Genomic DNA, 17,426 nt, shown 5'->3' on the forward strand with positions numbered 1-17,426 from the left:
GGAACAACACCGTCCTTGATTGCCTTCAGGCACTTTACGACTTGCTTTTTTAGATTTGAATTGGGCCATCACGATATCTCCACAACCACTCGAATGTCACCACCATACTAATCAACCGCACCCATTCCCGCGGTGTTGGCCCAGCTTCGTGCCGCTAGTGCTCGGCGCATCACGAAGTAACGATGCCTCTCACCAAGTCATTCTCGGAGCAGAACAGAGGGGCAAAGGTAAGACATTTACCTTGCTTAGCAGCTTAGAAATTGCCCAGAGTATCACGGCGAGGATAGATAGACACTGACACTACAACACGCAGCCGCAGCAGCGCTCACAATGGCAGCGATCCAAAAGTAACCCAGGGCCCCGTGCCGACCATCCCCAGCCGCCTCCTTTACCCGTTTCGACGAAAACCAAGGCCAAACTACAAGCCTTCCAGTTCGCGGCCGCCCCGGACACAGACACCCACGACGCAACCATCCCGAAGCATGCACCACCACCGGCCCCGGCACCCGCACCCGCACCAGCTCCGGGACGTGCGAACCCCACAGTCCAAGTAACCCCCGCCGCAGACCGAACAGCCTGGCAAGACCTCCTCGCACCACGCCCCGATGCGCCACAAGACGACGACAACTTCTCCCCCGGCGAGCGCGTGCTCTGGCGTAACGACCAAGAGCCCGGCCGCCCCGTGGCCCGGTCCCCGCTCCTACCCCGCAAAAACCGGAAACGCGCCCGAAGTTCCTCGCCCTGTTCGTCGTCCCCCGCCGTTGACGGGACTGGGGGGAAGAATAAGAAAGGGCTGACCAGGGTGTTGAAGACCCCGCGTGCCGACCCGGCCCTGGACCTCTGGGATCGTCTGTCCGTTCCTGGGATGAATGCGAGCCCTTCCGGCTTGACGAATCCGCTGCTTGCGCAGCTCATGGTGTCGTCGTCGCCTCATCCCAGGGATGGGACGAGGTTGCTGGGGAATGCAAGGCCGTTGCGGAAGACGGTCAGTTGTGGTTCACACTGGCCGAAGCGTAGGAAGTTTGAGCGCATCGATTCGGATTTGGCTGAGGTCCCCGCTGCTACTGCTGCTGCTGCTGCTGCGAGATCACAGCCGGCAGGAGCAGCAGTAGCAACGGACTCGAAGTTGAGCATGGTGTCAGCGTTGTTGGAGACAGTCAACGGCGAGATTAGGAAGTCAGGCCGTGACGAGTCCAGCCCCGCTGGTGCCCCACAACAGACATCATCGTCCTTGACGTCGCCCAACTTGGGTCCGCAGTCACACTCGCGACAACAACACGGGAGCTCACCGTTGGCCAAGAAGTCTGCCGGGGCAATGGGGAGAGAGCCCTTGAACAGCAACCCTGCGGGGCCCACCAAATCCTCCTCTTCGGATTATGGGGATGACGATTTCGACGACGAAACGCTGATGGAGCTGGACGCGAGCATTCTGGTATCGGGCGACGACTCTACTATGGTCGCTTTTGTGCCGAATGCACCGGTCCAGCAAGCCCCCGCCGTCTCGCATAAGGACTCGGATGGTGAATTTGGCGATTTCGACGACGACTTCTTGGACGGTGCTGAGGCCCTGGTGGCCGAGGTCGAGGCAAAGCACGCGACGCAGACGCAAGCACAAGCGCAAGCAGACCTTGAGAAGCAGAAGCAGCAGCAGGCCCAGAAACCCTGGGCAGCAGACAACAACACATTCGACGATGAGTTTGACGATGATTTTGGCGATGATTTCGACGGCGCGGATTTCGATGCCATTGAGAAGTCGGCCACACAAGCCGCCGCGCAACCCTCCTTTCCCATCAACGTACGTACCACCAGGGGTTAGTCGCCGGGCCATTCATTCCGCGAGGACGAGGACGAAGGAAAAAAAACGCGATGATGACGAGGACAATACGCTAAACAAAAGAAATGGAATAGCCTAGTCAGAAGCCCAAGGCAATTCAACGGTACTTGATTACCAGCGTCGTGGACACCGTGTATGCCGATGAGCGTGGACGCGAGTTCCCTGAGAAGGTACCGAGAGACATTCCCTATCTGATCCTATTCCACCTGGCCCCTGAACTGTTGATGAATCCTGGCCCTGCTTTCAAGTGAAAAGTGAAGTGGCAAGAGTAAAAGAGACCGAAAAAGAAAGAAAAGTCTTGGAAGTGGGTGATATGTAACAGCACATTGATTAACCCTATCCAGATCCTTTTTGTCCAAGCCGAGAGAACAAACGCCGTCAAAAGTGTGCATCTACGAGGCGACTGGCTCGAAACGCAGGCGAGCCCAAAAGCCTACGTCCACATCATCGGCGCCTTTGAGCCCTCTGGTCGATGCGTGGTAGACAACAACCACAACATCCTGATCTTGCATCCCGACCAGCTGGTGTCCTCGACAGTCGTGGCCGACTCGTTTACTTGCATGCGCCGCGCCGTGCTCCAGGACCGGGTCAAGGCCACCAGCGAGGCGACGCCCCCTCTGGTGTACGGCACGATCCTCCACGAGGTGTTCCAGGAGGCCTTGATGGCGAACAACTGGGATCTGGGTTTCCTCGGGTCTGTCGTCGGCAAGATCCTCCGCAGCCATCTCGAGGATCTTTACATCATCAAAGTCACGCTAGAAGATGCCCACGCGCATGTCATGTCCAAGATGCCGGAGCTCCGGAGCTGGGCGCAGGCGTTTGTGGCGGCGACACCGAAAGCGAACGCGGTGGTGCAAGGGAAGAACGGCGAGCGGGTCAACATGTGCGTGAGCAAGCTGCTGGACGTCGAGGAGCACGTCTGGTCACCCATGTACGGGCTCAAGGGCAACATCGACGCCACGGTGCAGGTGACGATGCGAGACCTGGCTAAAGGGTCGTCATCGTCGACTCGCACGCTGACGGTGCCGTTCGAGGTCAAAACGGGCAAGAACGCGACGGCAAACCACCAAGCCCAGACGGTGCTCTACAACCTCCTACTCTCAGACCGATACGACATCGAAATCGCCTACGGCGTGCTCTACTACATGGAAACCTCACAAACCCTGCGGATCCCAGCCATCCGTCACGAACTGCGGCACATGATCATGCAGCGCAACATGCTAGCGTGCTACATCCGCGAGCGCAGCGTGCAGCTGCCGCCGATGAAGCGCAGCAAGAACGCCTGCGGGCGGTGCTACGCGCAGGCGTCGTGCTTTACGTACCACAAGCTCGCGGACGGGGGCGACGGCGAGACGAGCGGGCTGCACGAGACGTTTGATGAGGCCGTCCGGCACCTGACGCCGACGCATCGGGAGTTTTTTCTGAAATGGGAGGATTTGTTGACCAAGGAGGAGAAGGAGTCGCAGAAACTGCGGCGTGAGTTGTGGACTATGGTTAGCACCGAGCGGGAGAAGCTGGGGAGGTGTTTCTCGAATGTGGTTATTGAGGAGGGGTCGGCGGTGGAGAATAAGAAGACGGCCAAGATCAACCAGTTTTCGTATAACTTTATCAAGGACACCACGGCGGCGGGGTCGTCGGCGTCGGCGTCTGGGTTCTCGTTCCTGGACTCGCAGTTGGCCGTGGGAGAACCGATTGTCGTGTCGGACGAGCAAGGCCACTTTGCGCTTGCGCTGGGGTATGTGACGGCCGTGAGGAAACAGCGCATCAGCGTGGCGGTCGACCGGCGGCTGCATAACGCGCGGATCCGCCAGGCCGGGTTTGACGAGGTGGACAACCAGGTGTTTGCCAGCATCATGGAGGTTGCGCCTGAGGGGGCCAAAACTCAACCAAGCCAGACGGGCAAGATTAAACCAGCACCAATCCGGTACCGGCTGGACAAGGACGAGTTCAGCAACGGCATGGCGACGGTGCGCAACAACCTGGTGCAGGCCATGGCCGACGGGCCGTTTGGGTCGGCTGAGATCCGTCGGTTGGTGGTCGACCTCGTGCCGCCGCGGTTCAAGGCCACGCCGACGCAGTACACTATTCCGGAGAAAGACAGTCTGAATGTGGACCAGAAGGCGGCGGTGGAAAAGGTCATGAGCGCGCGTGACTATGCCCTGGTGCTGGGCATGCCGGGCACGGGCAAGACCACCACCATCGCCCACATCATCCGCGCGCTGGTCGGCCAGGGCAAGACCCTGCTGCTAACTTCGTACACCCACACCGCTGTCGACAATATCCTGCTCAAACTCCAGCACGACAACATCCCGATCCTGCGACTGGGCGCGCCAGCCAAGGTACACCCGGCCGTGCAGGACTTTGCCACGCTCGCTGGACAGACCAAGAAGTCCTTCGAGGAGATCCGGCGCGCATGGCACGACACCCCCGTGGTGGCAACAACCTGTCTGGGGATCAACCACCCTGTCTTCCACGAGCGCACCTTTGACTACTGCATCGTCGACGAAGCCTCGCAGATCACCCTGCCCATCTGCATGGGGCCCATCCGCATGGCCAAGACGTTTGTGCTAGTGGGTGACCACCACCAGTTACCGCCGCTGGTGCAGAACGAGGAGGCCCGCCTGGGGGGGTTGGATGTGTCGTTGTTTAAACTGTTGTCGGATACCCATCCGCAGTCGGTCGTGCATCTGGAGCATCAGTACCGCATGTCGGAGGATATCATGGCGTTGTCGAATACCCTGATTTATAACGGCCGGTTGAAGTGTGGGACGGAAGCGTTGCGGCACGCAGAGTTGTTTGTGCCCAACCTGGGGGGACTACGCACTCGGCATTTTGACGACGCGGCTTCGTTTGCGGAGCACGCTCATCTCGGCCTCAACACGCTATCATCGACAACATCCCCCTCTGAACGTCCCCACACCCCACCCACCACCTTCTGCCTCGGCCCCAGCCCCAACTTCTACTCTCCCTCCACCACCGGTCCCGGTTCCGCCCCCAGCACATGCTGGCTAGCCGACCTCATCCACCCCTCCGCACACGTCCGCTTCGTCAACACCGACGCTTTGCTCCCCCACGCCCGCGAACAAGCCAAGGGTAACCGCATCGTCAACCCCTGCGAGGCACGCATCGTAGCCCAGCTGGTCGATGCCCTGCTTGCTGTCGGCGTGCCGGCTGCGGAGATTGGGGTGGTGACGCATTATCGGTCGCAGTTGGCTTTGCTTAGGCATGTTATGCGGGGGGTGGGTAGTGCCACTACGTATACGGGTACCGTTCCGGGGACGGTTGGTGGTGCTGGTGGGATGGGTAGTGGTAGTGCTGCGCACGATATAGAAATGCACACCGCAGATCGGTTTCAAGGACGGGATAAATCGGTCGTTATCCTGTCCTTAGTCCGGAGCAACGAGGCGTGTGCCATCGGGGAGTTGTTGAAAGACTGGAGGAGGATTAATGTGGCTTTTACTCGGGCCAAGACGAAGTTACTGGTGGTGGGCAGTCGGTCGACGCTGGGCGGGTGTGGAGAGGAGGAGATGTTGGCAAGGTTTGTGGGGTTGATGGAGGGGAGGAGGTGGGTTTATGAGTTGCCGGAGGGGGCGTTGGAGGGGCATGTTATGGGGGGATGGGGGGGTGGGGGCGTGTCGCCTGTTAAGGGGGTCGGTGTGAAAGAGGTGGAGATGGAGGAGGCGAGGGTGAAGGAGGAAGAGGAGGAGGAGGAAGGGGTGAATGCGGCGATGGTGACGATAAAAGGAGGCGATGCCATATTAGGCGAGCAGGGCATGGGCATGCCCACGGTGAAGAACAACCCAAACAAGGGGTTCAAATCTACCAAAAAGAAGGGGTTGCTATCTCTTACCAGTGGCACTGGCAGTGGTAGTGGCAGCGGCGGTGGAGAAGTCAGGAACAGGGAGCACAACAAAGAAAACAGGCCACCGTTAAGCCAAGGAGGACGCACGGTGGAACCGAAAAAGACGGCGAGGATTGGGGAACGGGCGATGTTGAAGGGGAAACCGGTGCTAAGGGATATTTTGAATGATTTGATGGATGGGGGGTATTAGCTGGTAGTCTGGGCCTGCACGGCCTGACTGGGTTTGAACCTGGGTATTAGCCTGGGTATCAGCCGTGGAATGGAGGTTTTGGTTGTTAGCATGGGCGATTTTGTTGTTCAGGGTCAGGGTTAGGGTTATCTATGGCTCAGGGTCAGGGTTATGAGTGGCTGATGGGTATGATAATCAGGGTTGATGATTGCGCTGCGCTGCTAGGACTAGGACTAGGACTAGGACTGACGTTGGCTGGTGTTAATTATAGCGCTTGCATTGGGTTAGTTAGGCAGGCGTTATAGCTGGTGGGTTGGCTTGGGAATGAATGGTTTGACTTGATTTTACGTTGGCTTGGCCTGACTTCGAGGTTGACTTGGCTTGACTTGACTTGAGTTGGTTTGGCTTGACTTGGCCTGACTTAATTAACCCAACTCCGATTGTAGGTTGGCTTACATTATTGGCCTAACTTAACTTCACTTGACCTGATTTGACCCAATTAACTGGATCTAACGTGATTATTTAGCTTGGCTTGGTTGACTTGACTTGAATCACCTTAGCTAGACTTAAGACTAATGGAAGGTTGGTTCATTAGCTGGCTTTGACTGACTCAACTTCTTAGCTTGACTTGAAGGGACTTAACTTCGTCTGACTTAACTTGTATTAACTGACTTATCTAGACTCGGATTGAAGTTGACTTGCATTAACTAGCTTAAGTTGACTACTCAATTTGACTGACGTTGGCTTATCTGATGGCCTGGCTGATTCCTTGACTGTACTAGGTGACTGATAATGCATGAGCGTGCATGACGTTTTACGCTTGGTGTATTCGATGTGTCTGGGTGTAAGAGCCCGAGGGTAGGAGCTTGAGGGTAAGGGCTTGAGGGTATAGTCTGAGGGTGAAATTGGATCGAAGTGGAATTGTGCGCAGACGGGATCGGATATGAAATGTACGCGATAGCATACAGTTGTGGGTGGGACTTAAGACGTGGGAGGGACATCATCTCACTATAGACTAAACTAGTAACTGATATGGCGTTGGCCCTTCTGTTCCCCTCTTTCTTTTCTTCCTCTGGTTTATTTGATGTCTCGCACACATCTGCAATATCATCGGCTTTAACACCATCAACACCATCACCACCATCAACATCATCGCAAACACCATCACGAATAACAACCACTCTTACACTACAAGACTACCCAACACGCCAACACAACATGGACATCCGAATCCCCCCCCTCGACATCTCCCTCCACCCGATCCCCCCCAACATCCGCCGAAACCCCCTCGTCCGCCTTTTCGCCCTCTACCTAGCCCTCTACCCTTCCTACTTCCTCACCCGCATCATCACCCGCCATCTTCTCCCCCTCCTCTTCCCGCCCGACCCAAACAACAACAACAACAACAATAACAACCACCCCAATCACGACCACCACACCCCCCAGGACTGGTTATCTTATCGCCTCGAACGCATCCTCTATTTCCCTTCCTGGCTGCCTTCTTTATCTGGAGGAGAAGCAGCTGCTGCTGCTCCCGAGGTCCCTGAAGTCCCCGATATCGGGTCCTTTGCACCACTGCAGGCAGCAATCGAAGCGAGGGGGCGGCTGCCGGCTGATCATTATTATCCGTATTTTCCCCCCGAGTCCGATTCCGACTCTGATTCAAACCCGGAGTTGGAGCCGCAGGCGCTGGGTTCATCGGGGCGGTCGTCGTCGTCGTCATTGCGAAGATGGAGAAGGAGGCAGAGGAGAGGGTGGACGGGGAGGAGGGTGATGAGGAGCTTGGTGTATGGGTGGAGGGAGTTGGGGGTGCTTTGTGAGAGTTTGCAGGGGGCGTTTATGGTTGCGATGGGGTTGGAGGATGGGGATGAAGTTGTGGGGGATGAGGATTTACATTGGCGGGGGGGTGGGGGTCAGGATGCGTATGAGGAGAGGGGGGTGAGAGGGGGGAATGGGCATGTGAATGGGTATGTGAATGGGGATGAGAATGGACTGGTGGAGTGAGAGGTTGGGATATGGTGATGGTGTTGCTAGATAGGGAGAAGGTTGTAGTTAGAATACAGGTTTTGCTGGTGAGTTTGTAATTTCTGTTTATTTTGCTTATTTTCTTTTCTTTTTCTTATTTTCTTTTTCTTATTTTATTGGTGGAGTAAGAGGTTGAGATATAGTGATAGTATTGTTAGATGGGGAGAAGGTTATGGTTAAAATATGGGTTTTGCTAGTGAGTTTGTAATTCTTGCTCATCTTGCTCACCCCCCCCTCCTTTTAGCTGCTTTCTGTTTAATTTGCTTATTTTCTTTTTCTTTTCCTTATTTTCTTTTTTTGCTTACTTTCCTTTTTTTACTTGCTTTCTTTTTCTTTTGCTTATTCTCTTTTTCTTTTAAGAGTGTAAGAGGTGAAAGTGAAGCTGTTATTAATTATATACCAAGGTTGTTCCATTCCTCCCGTCTTTTCTACAGCTATTTGTATACATAAGACCTCGCTGATTCCTCCTTTCAGGCCACCCGTAACCAAACCACCCACTCAATATCACCCCTCAATCATTTCCACTACCAACCTCTGTAGCTTGCGAATCAGAAAGTTCCGCTTTCTTAACCCCATCCACCCCATCCATCCCCTCTCCTCCAGAGAGCCCAGCTGTATCCCCAACCTCCCCTCCTTCACCCACCACCTCTTCTCCCTCTCCACCCGAAACCTCCTCCTCCTCCGTCTCGGGCTCCCACCCCTCAGGAGTCGTGCAGCTGTCCTCCCCTTCCGTTTCCTCGCCAGCCTTGGGCTGCTTACGCCGAAGATTCCGGATATGCTTGTACTTAATCCGGTCCCCGGGACTGTAGCCGCGCGACTTTGCCCTCTGCAGCATGGTATGGAAGGTGTTTTCTTTGATGCCGGTGATGTTTTCGATCTTGGCGGCCGTGGTGCCACAGGCGTGGAGGGTTAGGGCTTGGGTTCGTTGGATGATGGAGTAATACTCTCTTACGATCGGGGGCTCTTTTACGATCGGGGGCTCTTTTACGATCGGGGGCTCTTTTACGATCGGGGGCTTTTTTACGATCGGGGGCTTCTTTACGATCGGGGGCTTTTTTGCGATCGGGGGCTTGGTGGGTTTGTTTTTCTTGTGTTTCTTGTGTTTCTTGACTTGCTTAGTTCGCATGGTTGGCTTGGGTTGCTTGGGTTACTTGCTTTGCTTGGCTGGGAGATGAGGCTGATTCTGGAGGAGGGGGGTTAGTTCGAGTTGTAGTTAGAGGGGGGAAATAGACAGACGAGATATTACTGCATGTACATACCTTGACACTATGGGAATATATATCACGGCTGCCAAAATGAGTGTGCATACGCTTGGGGGGTTACAGTTGTTGGTACGGTTACGGATGTTGAAAGTGATGGGAGATGACGGGAGAAACTTGAGAAGGCATTAGTCTATGGTAGGTATAATCCATGCCCCATTGAGACCCACGGGTACGAAGGTGTAGTTGGTGTCAACAGGGTCGTGGTTTCCTTTCGCATGTTGGCAGGTGTACTTGCTGCACAGGCTTGGCAGCTGGAAGTCATTCCTTTTGGCCGTCCTCTATACATTGTGTGGAATACATGGTATACTGCAGTGTACCGAGTACGGCCAAAAGTCATCACCCTATGCCACCTTGCTAGGGGTCGGGTTCACGGTATTCCAAGGCTTATCTCCTAGGCATCAGGCCTGGGCAAAATGGACAGTGGGACAGCAGATATCACCAAATGAACCTTCGATGTTGTTGCGGTAGGTAATTGACTACTGAGCAGGGCTGTCAGCCTTCTACCCATCAGTTCGGACTGTACATACAACCTATGGATCCCCGTAAGCTCAACATCCCGTTCTCCTGCATTTCCACAGCTCTTCACGCCAGAAGCTCTCTCCTGATTCCTCCTTGCATCCTCCAGCCGCAAACGAAGCGTCGTGACAACACTTTAACAATTCAGCCCCTTGAAATCACCCTCTCACCATTCCTCAAACAGCTGTAGACTCCGAATCGGAAACCTCCTCCTCTCCCTCCTCCATCTCTTCATCTCCACCCTCTCCATCCAAGTCCTCCTCCTCAACACCCTTTCCACGCTTAGATTTACCCCCAACCTTGGGGGACTTTCCACCCTTCACGGGACTCTTAGCAGCACCCATCGTCTGGATATGCTCATACACAATACGCGCACCGGGCACGTACCCCCGCTTCTTGGCGCGAGCGAGGAGGGCCATGAAGGCCCATTTTTTGACCCCCGTGATTTTCTCAATGTCGGATACCTTGGTTCCGCAGGCGTGGAGGGTCAGAGCCTGTACCCGCGCAATGATCGAGTACTGCTTACGGTCGGTGGGAGGCATTTTGAGTTGAGTTGGCTGGTAAAGGGGCTAGTTAGTTGGGGGTGTTTAGTAGGACTTGATAGGAAAGCAGATTGGATGGAATACCTTGATTGTATGAGAGTGTGACGGGTTTGGATACGGTACGAAGAAAGGTACGTTACGCGGTATGGTTACGGTGTTGAAAGAGGGATGGGAGGAAAGGGAGGAAAGGGAGGAAGGTGGTGGTGTAATTCCTACGCCATAGAAATACACGTCTGTGTACTGTACAGTATAAGAAATACTGTGAGTTCAATCCACGCACTGACAAGGGCACGGGTAAATAGGATAGGCAGCTGGAGGGTGATGACTTTTGGCTGCTCTCTACTCTACATAGGATACGCAGTGCATAGTAGTGAGTGTAAGTGGATTGTCGAGTATGCGTGTCAAGTATGTGTATATTCCAGTTCAGCCAACCAGGGCAGCGCCAAAAGCAAACCAACGCCGAGTATGCAAACAAGTCATGACAGTACTTTACAGCTGGGGGACGTGCCCTTTACCCCTTACATATGCCCACACAGCAATCACCTCCCAAACCCACCAGCCCAGCATCCCGCTCTACGCCGTGCAGTCAAACGCCTTTCGTCCTCTCATCTATGCGCTCTTTGAACTTGCCGCCTTTTTCTCTGAGAAGAACCCCCCCAAGAACCCCCACAAACAGTTCCACAACCCTCCCCGAAACAAAAACCATCCAACACACACACACACACACACACACGCAAACCAATGCATAGTATAAAATACATCCCCTACTCCAAAACAACCAAATCATCCTCATCCCCCCCCGCCTGATCAACAACCACCACCCTCCTCCTCACTCCCGCTCCAGCCCCCGTCCCAGTTCCCAGTCTAGCCCCGGCCCCCAACCGACTCCCCGGCCTCAATCCCGACCTACTCCCCGCCCTCGAACTCGCCCTAACCTCCCTAATCTTCGCCGCCGCAGCCGCCGCAGCACTCATACTCAACGTCTCGCCCAAACTTTCGCGTCCGGCCTCTTTAATCCCGCGATCTGTGACAAACCGGGTCTTTTTCCGTACGGGGGAGGTATCACCTCGGCGGGTTGCTATGGCGCTTGCGGTTGCGGTTGTACTGGCGCTTCCGCGTCTGGGGAGACCTAGTTCTGTGGCGGCGTCCGCGCCCGCGGTTAGGATGGTGTTGGTGTTGGTGTTGTTGGTATTGGAGTTGGAGTTGGAGTTGGAGTTGGTGTCAGGGCCAGGGTCGGCGTGGGTGTGGGAGGCAGCAGCATCCAGCATCGGTACATCTCCATCCCCATCTCCATTTCCGCCTCCACCTCCACCTCCATTACCGAATAACCCAGCCCCGCCCGCCAACACCTTCCGCCCATCCAACCGCTCACCCTCTTTCATCCTTCCCAGTTTATCCCGCAAATTACTCCCCCATCCCAGCGACAATGCCGCGCGACCGCCGCCAGGGCCGTTCTGCTGCTGCTGCTGCTGCTGTCCCGCGCTGTTACTGCTAAACGATGAGCCGGAGGACTCGGGCCGTTTGCGTTTGGCGGCTGTTGATCCTGTCGTTGTACCATTGGCACTAGGTTTCGGCGGGGGAGCGAGGCTGACTTTGGGCTGGTCGGATCCACGCCTACCGATCAGGCCGAGCGCGCGAGCATCCCATTTGCGTGGTTGGTGGATATTGTTTGGGTCGTTGAGAAGGTCTGGTTTCATGCCCGGGGGTGTTGGGGCAGTGGAACCAAAGGAAGTAGCAGATGTGGTAGCCGACGAAGCGGGCGGGGGCGCAGAGGAAAACGAGGTCGTCACAGACGAGAAACTGGACCCTGGCCCACCACCCCCAGCGCGCGAGGTAGTCCCGCTGGCGCGGGAGGCCGCACGCGTCATGTAATCTCTCCCCGCGCCGCCGCCCATCTCACCAAGCCGCCGGGCGATGTCGCGTTCTTTTTCTTTTTGCGCGAGCCGTCGCTTGAGGTGTTCCTCGCGCTCTTTACGGTCGGCGATACCCGTGAGACGCTCGTCGTCTGGATCGGTGGACCGGTGCGCGGTGCTGATGAAGTACTGGCTCTGCGTGGCGCGGTCGTAGTTGCCGCGCTGGCGGTCTTCTTCGGATTTGGCAAAGACGCGCCGGGAGTTGGCGCGTCCTCGGGGCCCGTCGCCACCGCCGAAGCCGGCTGTGGAACTGAGCTCGACACGGGAGCTGCGGGCTTTGCGGACGGCTTCGTTGGTGTGGTATTCGCAGTACTCGGTGCGGCGCGAGTTGACCCAGCTCTTGCAGTAGGTGCCGTCTTTTTTGATGCTTTTGCAGTAGCCGAGGTCGCGGGCGCTGCCGATCTCGAGGATGGTGTCGGCGTCTGAGTTGATGGTTAGCCCGAAGCGGTTGGTTGCTTCGCGCCCGGGGACTGGAGGTAGGATGTTGGGGTTTAGGATGGCGACTATTGTCCCCGGGGTAAGCTTCCAGAAGCGGTCGAAGCCCGTGTTGAAGAGGAACAAGTCGACTTCGTAGGTGAGATCGACGAGCGTGATCACCATGTATTTGCCGCGGTCCTGCTGTGCTTTCCCGTTTCCGCCTGGCCCCGGACGGTGGTCCCGCGGGTCGGATTTGCTGGCGACGATGGCGAACACCACAATGTCCGTCTCGTCGTCGGGGAGAGACCAGTCGGGCGCTTTCACCTGGCGGAGCAGGTCTTTCAACAGGTACGACTTCTTTCCCGAGACCGCGCGGGCCAGCACATTATGCGGCAGGATGCGCTTCGACAAATGAAGCCCCGAGTATGGCTCAAAGGCGGCACCTGAATCGCCGTTCGTAGCCGCTGAGAACGAGCTCGATGTGTTGGTGATGTTGGTGGTGGGGGCAGCAGTAGTCCCTGATCGGAGGTCGGAAAGCGTCCTGCTGCGCTGCAATTGCGGCACTGGTGGTTTCCCCATGGACGAAAGAATCTGGTCTCTCGAGAACTCTTGCGGTTTCGACGGAAGCTCCGGGAGGTCCTGGGCCTTTGTCTTGTACTCCTCCATCTCCTGTTTCCCCACACTAAACGCCGTCGTCCTCGCATTCTGTGCCCTTTCCCTCTTCTCCTTCCTGGCAATCTCCTCTGTCCGTGCCGACGCAAGTCGCTCGTTAAAACTCAGCGGCCTCTTTGTCTCCCGTTGCGGCGCATCCAGCGGCGATTTCGCGCGCTGCAAGACACCCCCCTGCTGCTGACCTAACCGTGACTCCGTCCCCGATCGCTGTATCGGCGCCCTCTTCAACGACACGTCCGCGCCCCTCAGCCCTTTGTCAATCCCAAGCAGCACCCTCCTAGGCGACGTCTGCAGATCTGTCATCGACTGCGGTCGCCGGGTGGGCGAGGCCGGCACCTCGATCGAGTTGCGCGACTGTTGTTGTTGTTGTTTGTCCAGTCTATCCCGCACCACTGCCAGCTTCGACTGTAATGGGATCCCGCCGCCTCCATCTCCCGACCCGGAACTCGGTTCTTGCGTCCCGCTGTTCCGCTTCAGCGCCTTGGCTGCCTTGAGTTTCTTCAGTTTTAACCGCGCCTGGATCGCCTGCAGTTTGAGCTGTAGCGTCTCTTCGTCGTCCTCCTCGTCGTCTAGTTCCCCGCCTTCAAACATCTCGTCGTCGTCGTCGTCGGCTGCTGGTTTGGGGGGCAGGGCAGCCATGGAGCGCGACGTCCTGAGTCGCGATGGGGATGGTGAGGGTGAGGTGCGCTCTGCGATGCGTCGGAGCTTTTCCCGCCCGCCTGGGGTGCTCATGAGGACGTCGTGTGGTGATCGGGGTGGCCATTGGGCGGCCATGGCGGGTCAAACAGCTCTTGGTAGAGCGTGGGGGTGAGATTTGTGGATTTATGGTGAAGAGAAATATTGAATAATGTGCAAACGGAAATCGGCGTTTGCTGCTGGCTGTTGTTTAGCGCGACGGCGGAGAGCGGAACGGGGAACCGAGCGTCGAAGCGCCGCGACGTCGTAGTGTCAGCCAATTAATGTGCGACGAAAAGACCATGATCGGGCGGCTGCAGGGAGCATGTGGGTTTGTCGCGTCGAAACGGACAATAGGGAAAGAGGTATTCGTAAAGAGCGACGGAATGGGATGAACAGTGGTGTTTTGCCTGGACCTGCTAGTCTGTTGTTGGCGATCTTGCGGCTACGATCGATAAGCCCTGTGGTTCTCGATAAGGTAATCGGGCGGGCAACTCAGTGTGTGAGAGATCGTAGCCTAGAGCGTTTGGGCAAGAACGGCAAGCCAGCGCAGCGCAACGGAAGACGTTCCAGAAGGCGGGTCGCAGGATCCACCGCGAGGGGCCGGAAGCGCGTCTCGACGCGTCCAAGTCGCGTCCCACCTACAGGGGTATTGTTGCACCCTTGTCAACCTCGTCCTTTGGATTTGGATTTCCAGCATTGACCACCAAAAACAGGAGTTCCTGAATTAAACACCAAAAACACGGCTTCAGAGCATTCCAAGGAACAATTGACTCTGGGGAGAAACACCTGTAATAATTGACGGACCATTGCACTCAACACGATCATCAAAATGGCGAGAACACGCGCCAAAGGCCCCGCAGCCTCAACCTCCAAAGCCGACGACACCAAAAAGCCACCAGCGTCCTCTACCTCCTCCGTCTACACCCTCCCACCGACCTCCGACAACCCGTCCAAACTCTTCATCCTCCCCAAATCCGTCTCCCCCACCACCGCCCGCGTCATCACCCTCCACCACCCGCGCAACAACAAACCCTCCCGCTTCCTCGTCTGCCCCGAATCCGGCTTCTTCGAGTTCACCACCGTCGCCTCGCCTCTACGATCCGCCCCGCGCAGTTGGCTCGTCCAGTCTTCCTCCTCCTCCTCCTCCTCCTCCTCCTCAGTCTCAGTATCCCAACAACCCGAGACACCAGCAGCAACAGACCCAACAAACCCCCAAACAACAACACCAAAAACAGAAATCATCCAATCCCCCACCCTCCACCTCACAACCCCCTACGACCCGCTCTTCCTCCTCCTCCCCGCCCTCTTCGCCAACCCATCCTCGTCGTCGTCCAATGACTCAAAACGCATGTTCCTCTCCCTAGACGACCACCTCGACACCCTGCCCGACCCCTCCCGTCACCTCGCCTCCTTACTATCCACCACCAACCCCTCATCCACCGCCACGCGCCAGCTGGTTGAAGCACGCATGGCTGCGGTGTGTGATACGGTCGAGGCAGGGGGGGAGATTATGTATCGGGTTAGTGAGGGGAAGGTTGTGCGGGAGGTGCTGGGGAAGGCGAGGGCTGTTTTGGGCGGCCCGGGGACGACGCTCGAGGGGGGGAAGGGGGATGAGAAGGGGAAGTTGCCGGGGAGTATGGAGGAAAGGTTTGTGAGGCGGGCTTTGGAGGCGCCGGTTTTGGGGGTGAGGGTTGATTGGAAGGGTGCGGGTGCCGGGGGAAATGGGAGTGGGAGTGGTACGGCGACACCGACTACGACGGGGGAGTCGCAGGAGAGTGTGGCGTCGACGGAGACGGTGGGGAGTTCGGCGACTGAGGTGTCGGCGGCAAGTACTGCGGCTACGTCTACCTCCGTCGCTGCGGACGGTGAAGGGGATAACGGCGTAGCCAGCGCGATGACAGCCTCAGAAGAGGTGGTTCACCTTCAACGGCTGAGAGTCGCATTCGATTACATCTGTGCGCGGTACATCGATCCGTCCATCACAGCCACCCTAAAAACACACCTGGCCAAGGAGTCGACGACAACGGGTCTAGGAGTAGATTTTGGACCGCTAGACCAATACCTGGCGCAGCTGGCCAAGGTGCGACAGGAGGCGGCGGCCGAGCGGTCGGGGGATTTTTCGCGGAAGAGGGGGGGTGATGAGGAACAGGACGAACGTGCGGAGAAGAGGAGGAAGCAGGAGGCGGAGGAGAAGGCGAAGAAGGCGAGTATGAGCAGGGGGGTGAAGAATTTGATGAAGGTGAATACCAATGGGATGAAGAAGATGAGTGACTTTTTCAAGAAGAAGTAACGTCTTTTGAGGAGCAGTGTTGGGTATCGGGTTTATTTGGTTCGCGGGTGTGGATCTAGTCCAGCAACCCGCTTGTATATTTTTCCCTTTCTTTCTTTCAGTTTTCAGGGCGGATAGGTGGGCAGGCGTCTCGGACCACTATCACGGCATGGACACATAAATCATCAAAATAAGGCAACAACACACGGACAAGTTCATCTCACCCCTCTTGATCGCGCGCCTCGGGTATATCCAAACCCTCCCCTCCCAATTCCCGACGTATTCCTCGAACCGCCAGTACTCGATGTCGTATCCGCCGCAGACGAAGCACCCCCTCTCGCAGCCCCCCTTGAACCCCCCACTCCCCTCGTCGTCGTCCGTCCCCTCATAATCCCACTCCCCCTCCCAGCAGCAGTCCTCGACGAAGACGCCGTACCCGCACTCCGTTTCCTCTCATCCTCCTCCGCCCTCCGGCGCGCTTCCTCCCGCCGCCTCTCGGCCTCGGCCGCATGCCGCTCAGCTTCCTGTTGTTTCTGCAGCGCTTCATTCTCCATATCGGCCACGTCTTGCGTCGACCCCTTCCACTCGCGGTTGAGGAGCAGGCGTTGGTTGTGTTCGGTTTGGGAGAGGATGCGCGTCCAGGTGTTGAGGAGGGTCGAGGCGCTTGTGACGGTTTGGGAGACGGTCTGTAAGTTGTTCTTGTTAGTGTATGACGCAAGAGGGGAAAACCCTTATGTACGCTCGGTAGGCGGGTAGATCCGTCTGCGGGTTTATACCCGTCTACAAGATTATATCAACATCAACATCAACGTCCATACGTACCCCCATGTTTCCCCTCGCCCGCTCCAGGGTCCCAATGACACCCTCAATCACCTCGTTGACTTTTCGGACACCTTCTAGTTCCTTGCGCAGGGCTGCTTCGCGGGACTCATCGGTGTCGAACCGCGAGCCGCCTTGGCGGGTCGGCGTCTTGGACCGGCCGGCCGGTGTGGGTTCCGGCGGCGAGGCGAAGGAGTCGTCTTCGTGGTCTGAAGTGTTGAAGTCGTCGGCCATGGTGGGCGTCGAGATGCAGGATTGGAATTGGCGAATTAGGGTTGGGTGTGAAGTTGATTTGACCAGAGCTTTGCTGTCCCTGGCTAGCCTCGCTTGGCTGCCACGTTTAACATAAAATTTGAGGCTAGGAATGGTCGCACAGCTTGGGTTCCTCCCTTGCTGTGGATGAAATGACGTTGCTTTGTTGACTTTTGAGCCCTTGCGGAGGTGCGTT

General features: G+C 56.6%; 7 protein-coding genes across 7 annotated transcripts; 3 read left to right on the top strand and 4 right to left on the bottom strand.

The window, feature by feature from the left end:
- Positions 1-182: 182 nt before the first annotated feature.
- C8A04DRAFT_14358 (uncharacterized protein) lies at positions 183-5,886 on the top strand (the record flags this gene model as incomplete). Its single annotated transcript, XM_062778058.1, has 7 exons — positions 183-227; positions 314-1,051; positions 1,094-1,795; positions 1,909-2,004; positions 2,179-5,090; positions 5,148-5,439; positions 5,500-5,886. The coding sequence occupies 7 exons, from the start codon at positions 183-185 to the stop codon at positions 5,884-5,886; spliced, it is 5,172 nt and encodes a 1,723-aa protein (XP_062634477.1).
- A 1,197-nt stretch (positions 5,887-7,083) lies between these two features.
- On the top strand, positions 7,084-7,869 carry C8A04DRAFT_31314 (uncharacterized protein; the record flags this gene model as incomplete). Its single annotated transcript, XM_062781720.1, has 1 exon — positions 7,084-7,869. One exon carries the CDS (start codon positions 7,084-7,086, stop codon positions 7,867-7,869), a length of 786 nt encoding a protein of 261 aa, XP_062634478.1.
- Positions 7,870-8,401: 532 nt separating this feature from the next.
- Positions 8,402-9,016, bottom strand: C8A04DRAFT_14344 (uncharacterized protein; the record flags this gene model as incomplete). Its single annotated transcript, XM_062778055.1, has 1 exon — positions 8,402-9,016. The coding sequence occupies one exon, from the start codon at positions 9,014-9,016 to the stop codon at positions 8,402-8,404; it is 615 nt and encodes a 204-aa protein (XP_062634479.1).
- An 828-nt stretch (positions 9,017-9,844) lies between these two features.
- C8A04DRAFT_31316 (uncharacterized protein) lies at positions 9,845-10,210 on the bottom strand (the record flags this gene model as incomplete). Its single annotated transcript, XM_062781721.1, has 1 exon — positions 9,845-10,210. The coding sequence occupies one exon, from the start codon at positions 10,208-10,210 to the stop codon at positions 9,845-9,847; it is 366 nt and encodes a 121-aa protein (XP_062634480.1).
- Positions 10,211-10,974: 764 nt separating this feature from the next.
- Positions 10,975-13,986, bottom strand: C8A04DRAFT_39342 (uncharacterized protein; the record flags this gene model as incomplete). Its single annotated transcript, XM_062784551.1, has 3 exons — positions 10,975-11,048; positions 11,187-11,339; positions 11,583-13,986. 3 exons carry the CDS (start codon positions 13,984-13,986, stop codon positions 10,975-10,977), a joined length of 2,631 nt encoding a protein of 876 aa, XP_062634481.1.
- Positions 13,987-14,719: 733 nt separating this feature from the next.
- C8A04DRAFT_14343 (ribonuclease H2, subunit B) lies at positions 14,720-16,180 on the top strand (the record flags this gene model as incomplete). Its single annotated transcript, XM_062778054.1, has 1 exon — positions 14,720-16,180. One exon carries the CDS (start codon positions 14,720-14,722, stop codon positions 16,178-16,180), a length of 1,461 nt encoding a protein of 486 aa, XP_062634482.1.
- Positions 16,181-16,374: 194 nt separating this feature from the next.
- Positions 16,375-17,212, bottom strand: C8A04DRAFT_39344 (DASH complex subunit Duo1-domain-containing protein; the record flags this gene model as incomplete). Its single annotated transcript, XM_062784552.1, has 2 exons — positions 16,375-16,845; positions 16,982-17,212. 2 exons carry the CDS (start codon positions 17,210-17,212, stop codon positions 16,375-16,377), a joined length of 702 nt encoding a protein of 233 aa, XP_062634483.1.
- Between the last annotated feature and the right edge of the window lie 214 nt (positions 17,213-17,426).

The sequence above is a fragment of the Dichotomopilus funicola genome, assembly GCF_033296635.1.
Source record: "Dichotomopilus funicola strain CBS 141.50 unplaced genomic scaffold C8A04scaffold_64, whole genome shotgun sequence".
NCBI lineage: Eukaryota > Fungi > Ascomycota > Sordariomycetes > Sordariales > Chaetomiaceae > Dichotomopilus > Dichotomopilus funicola.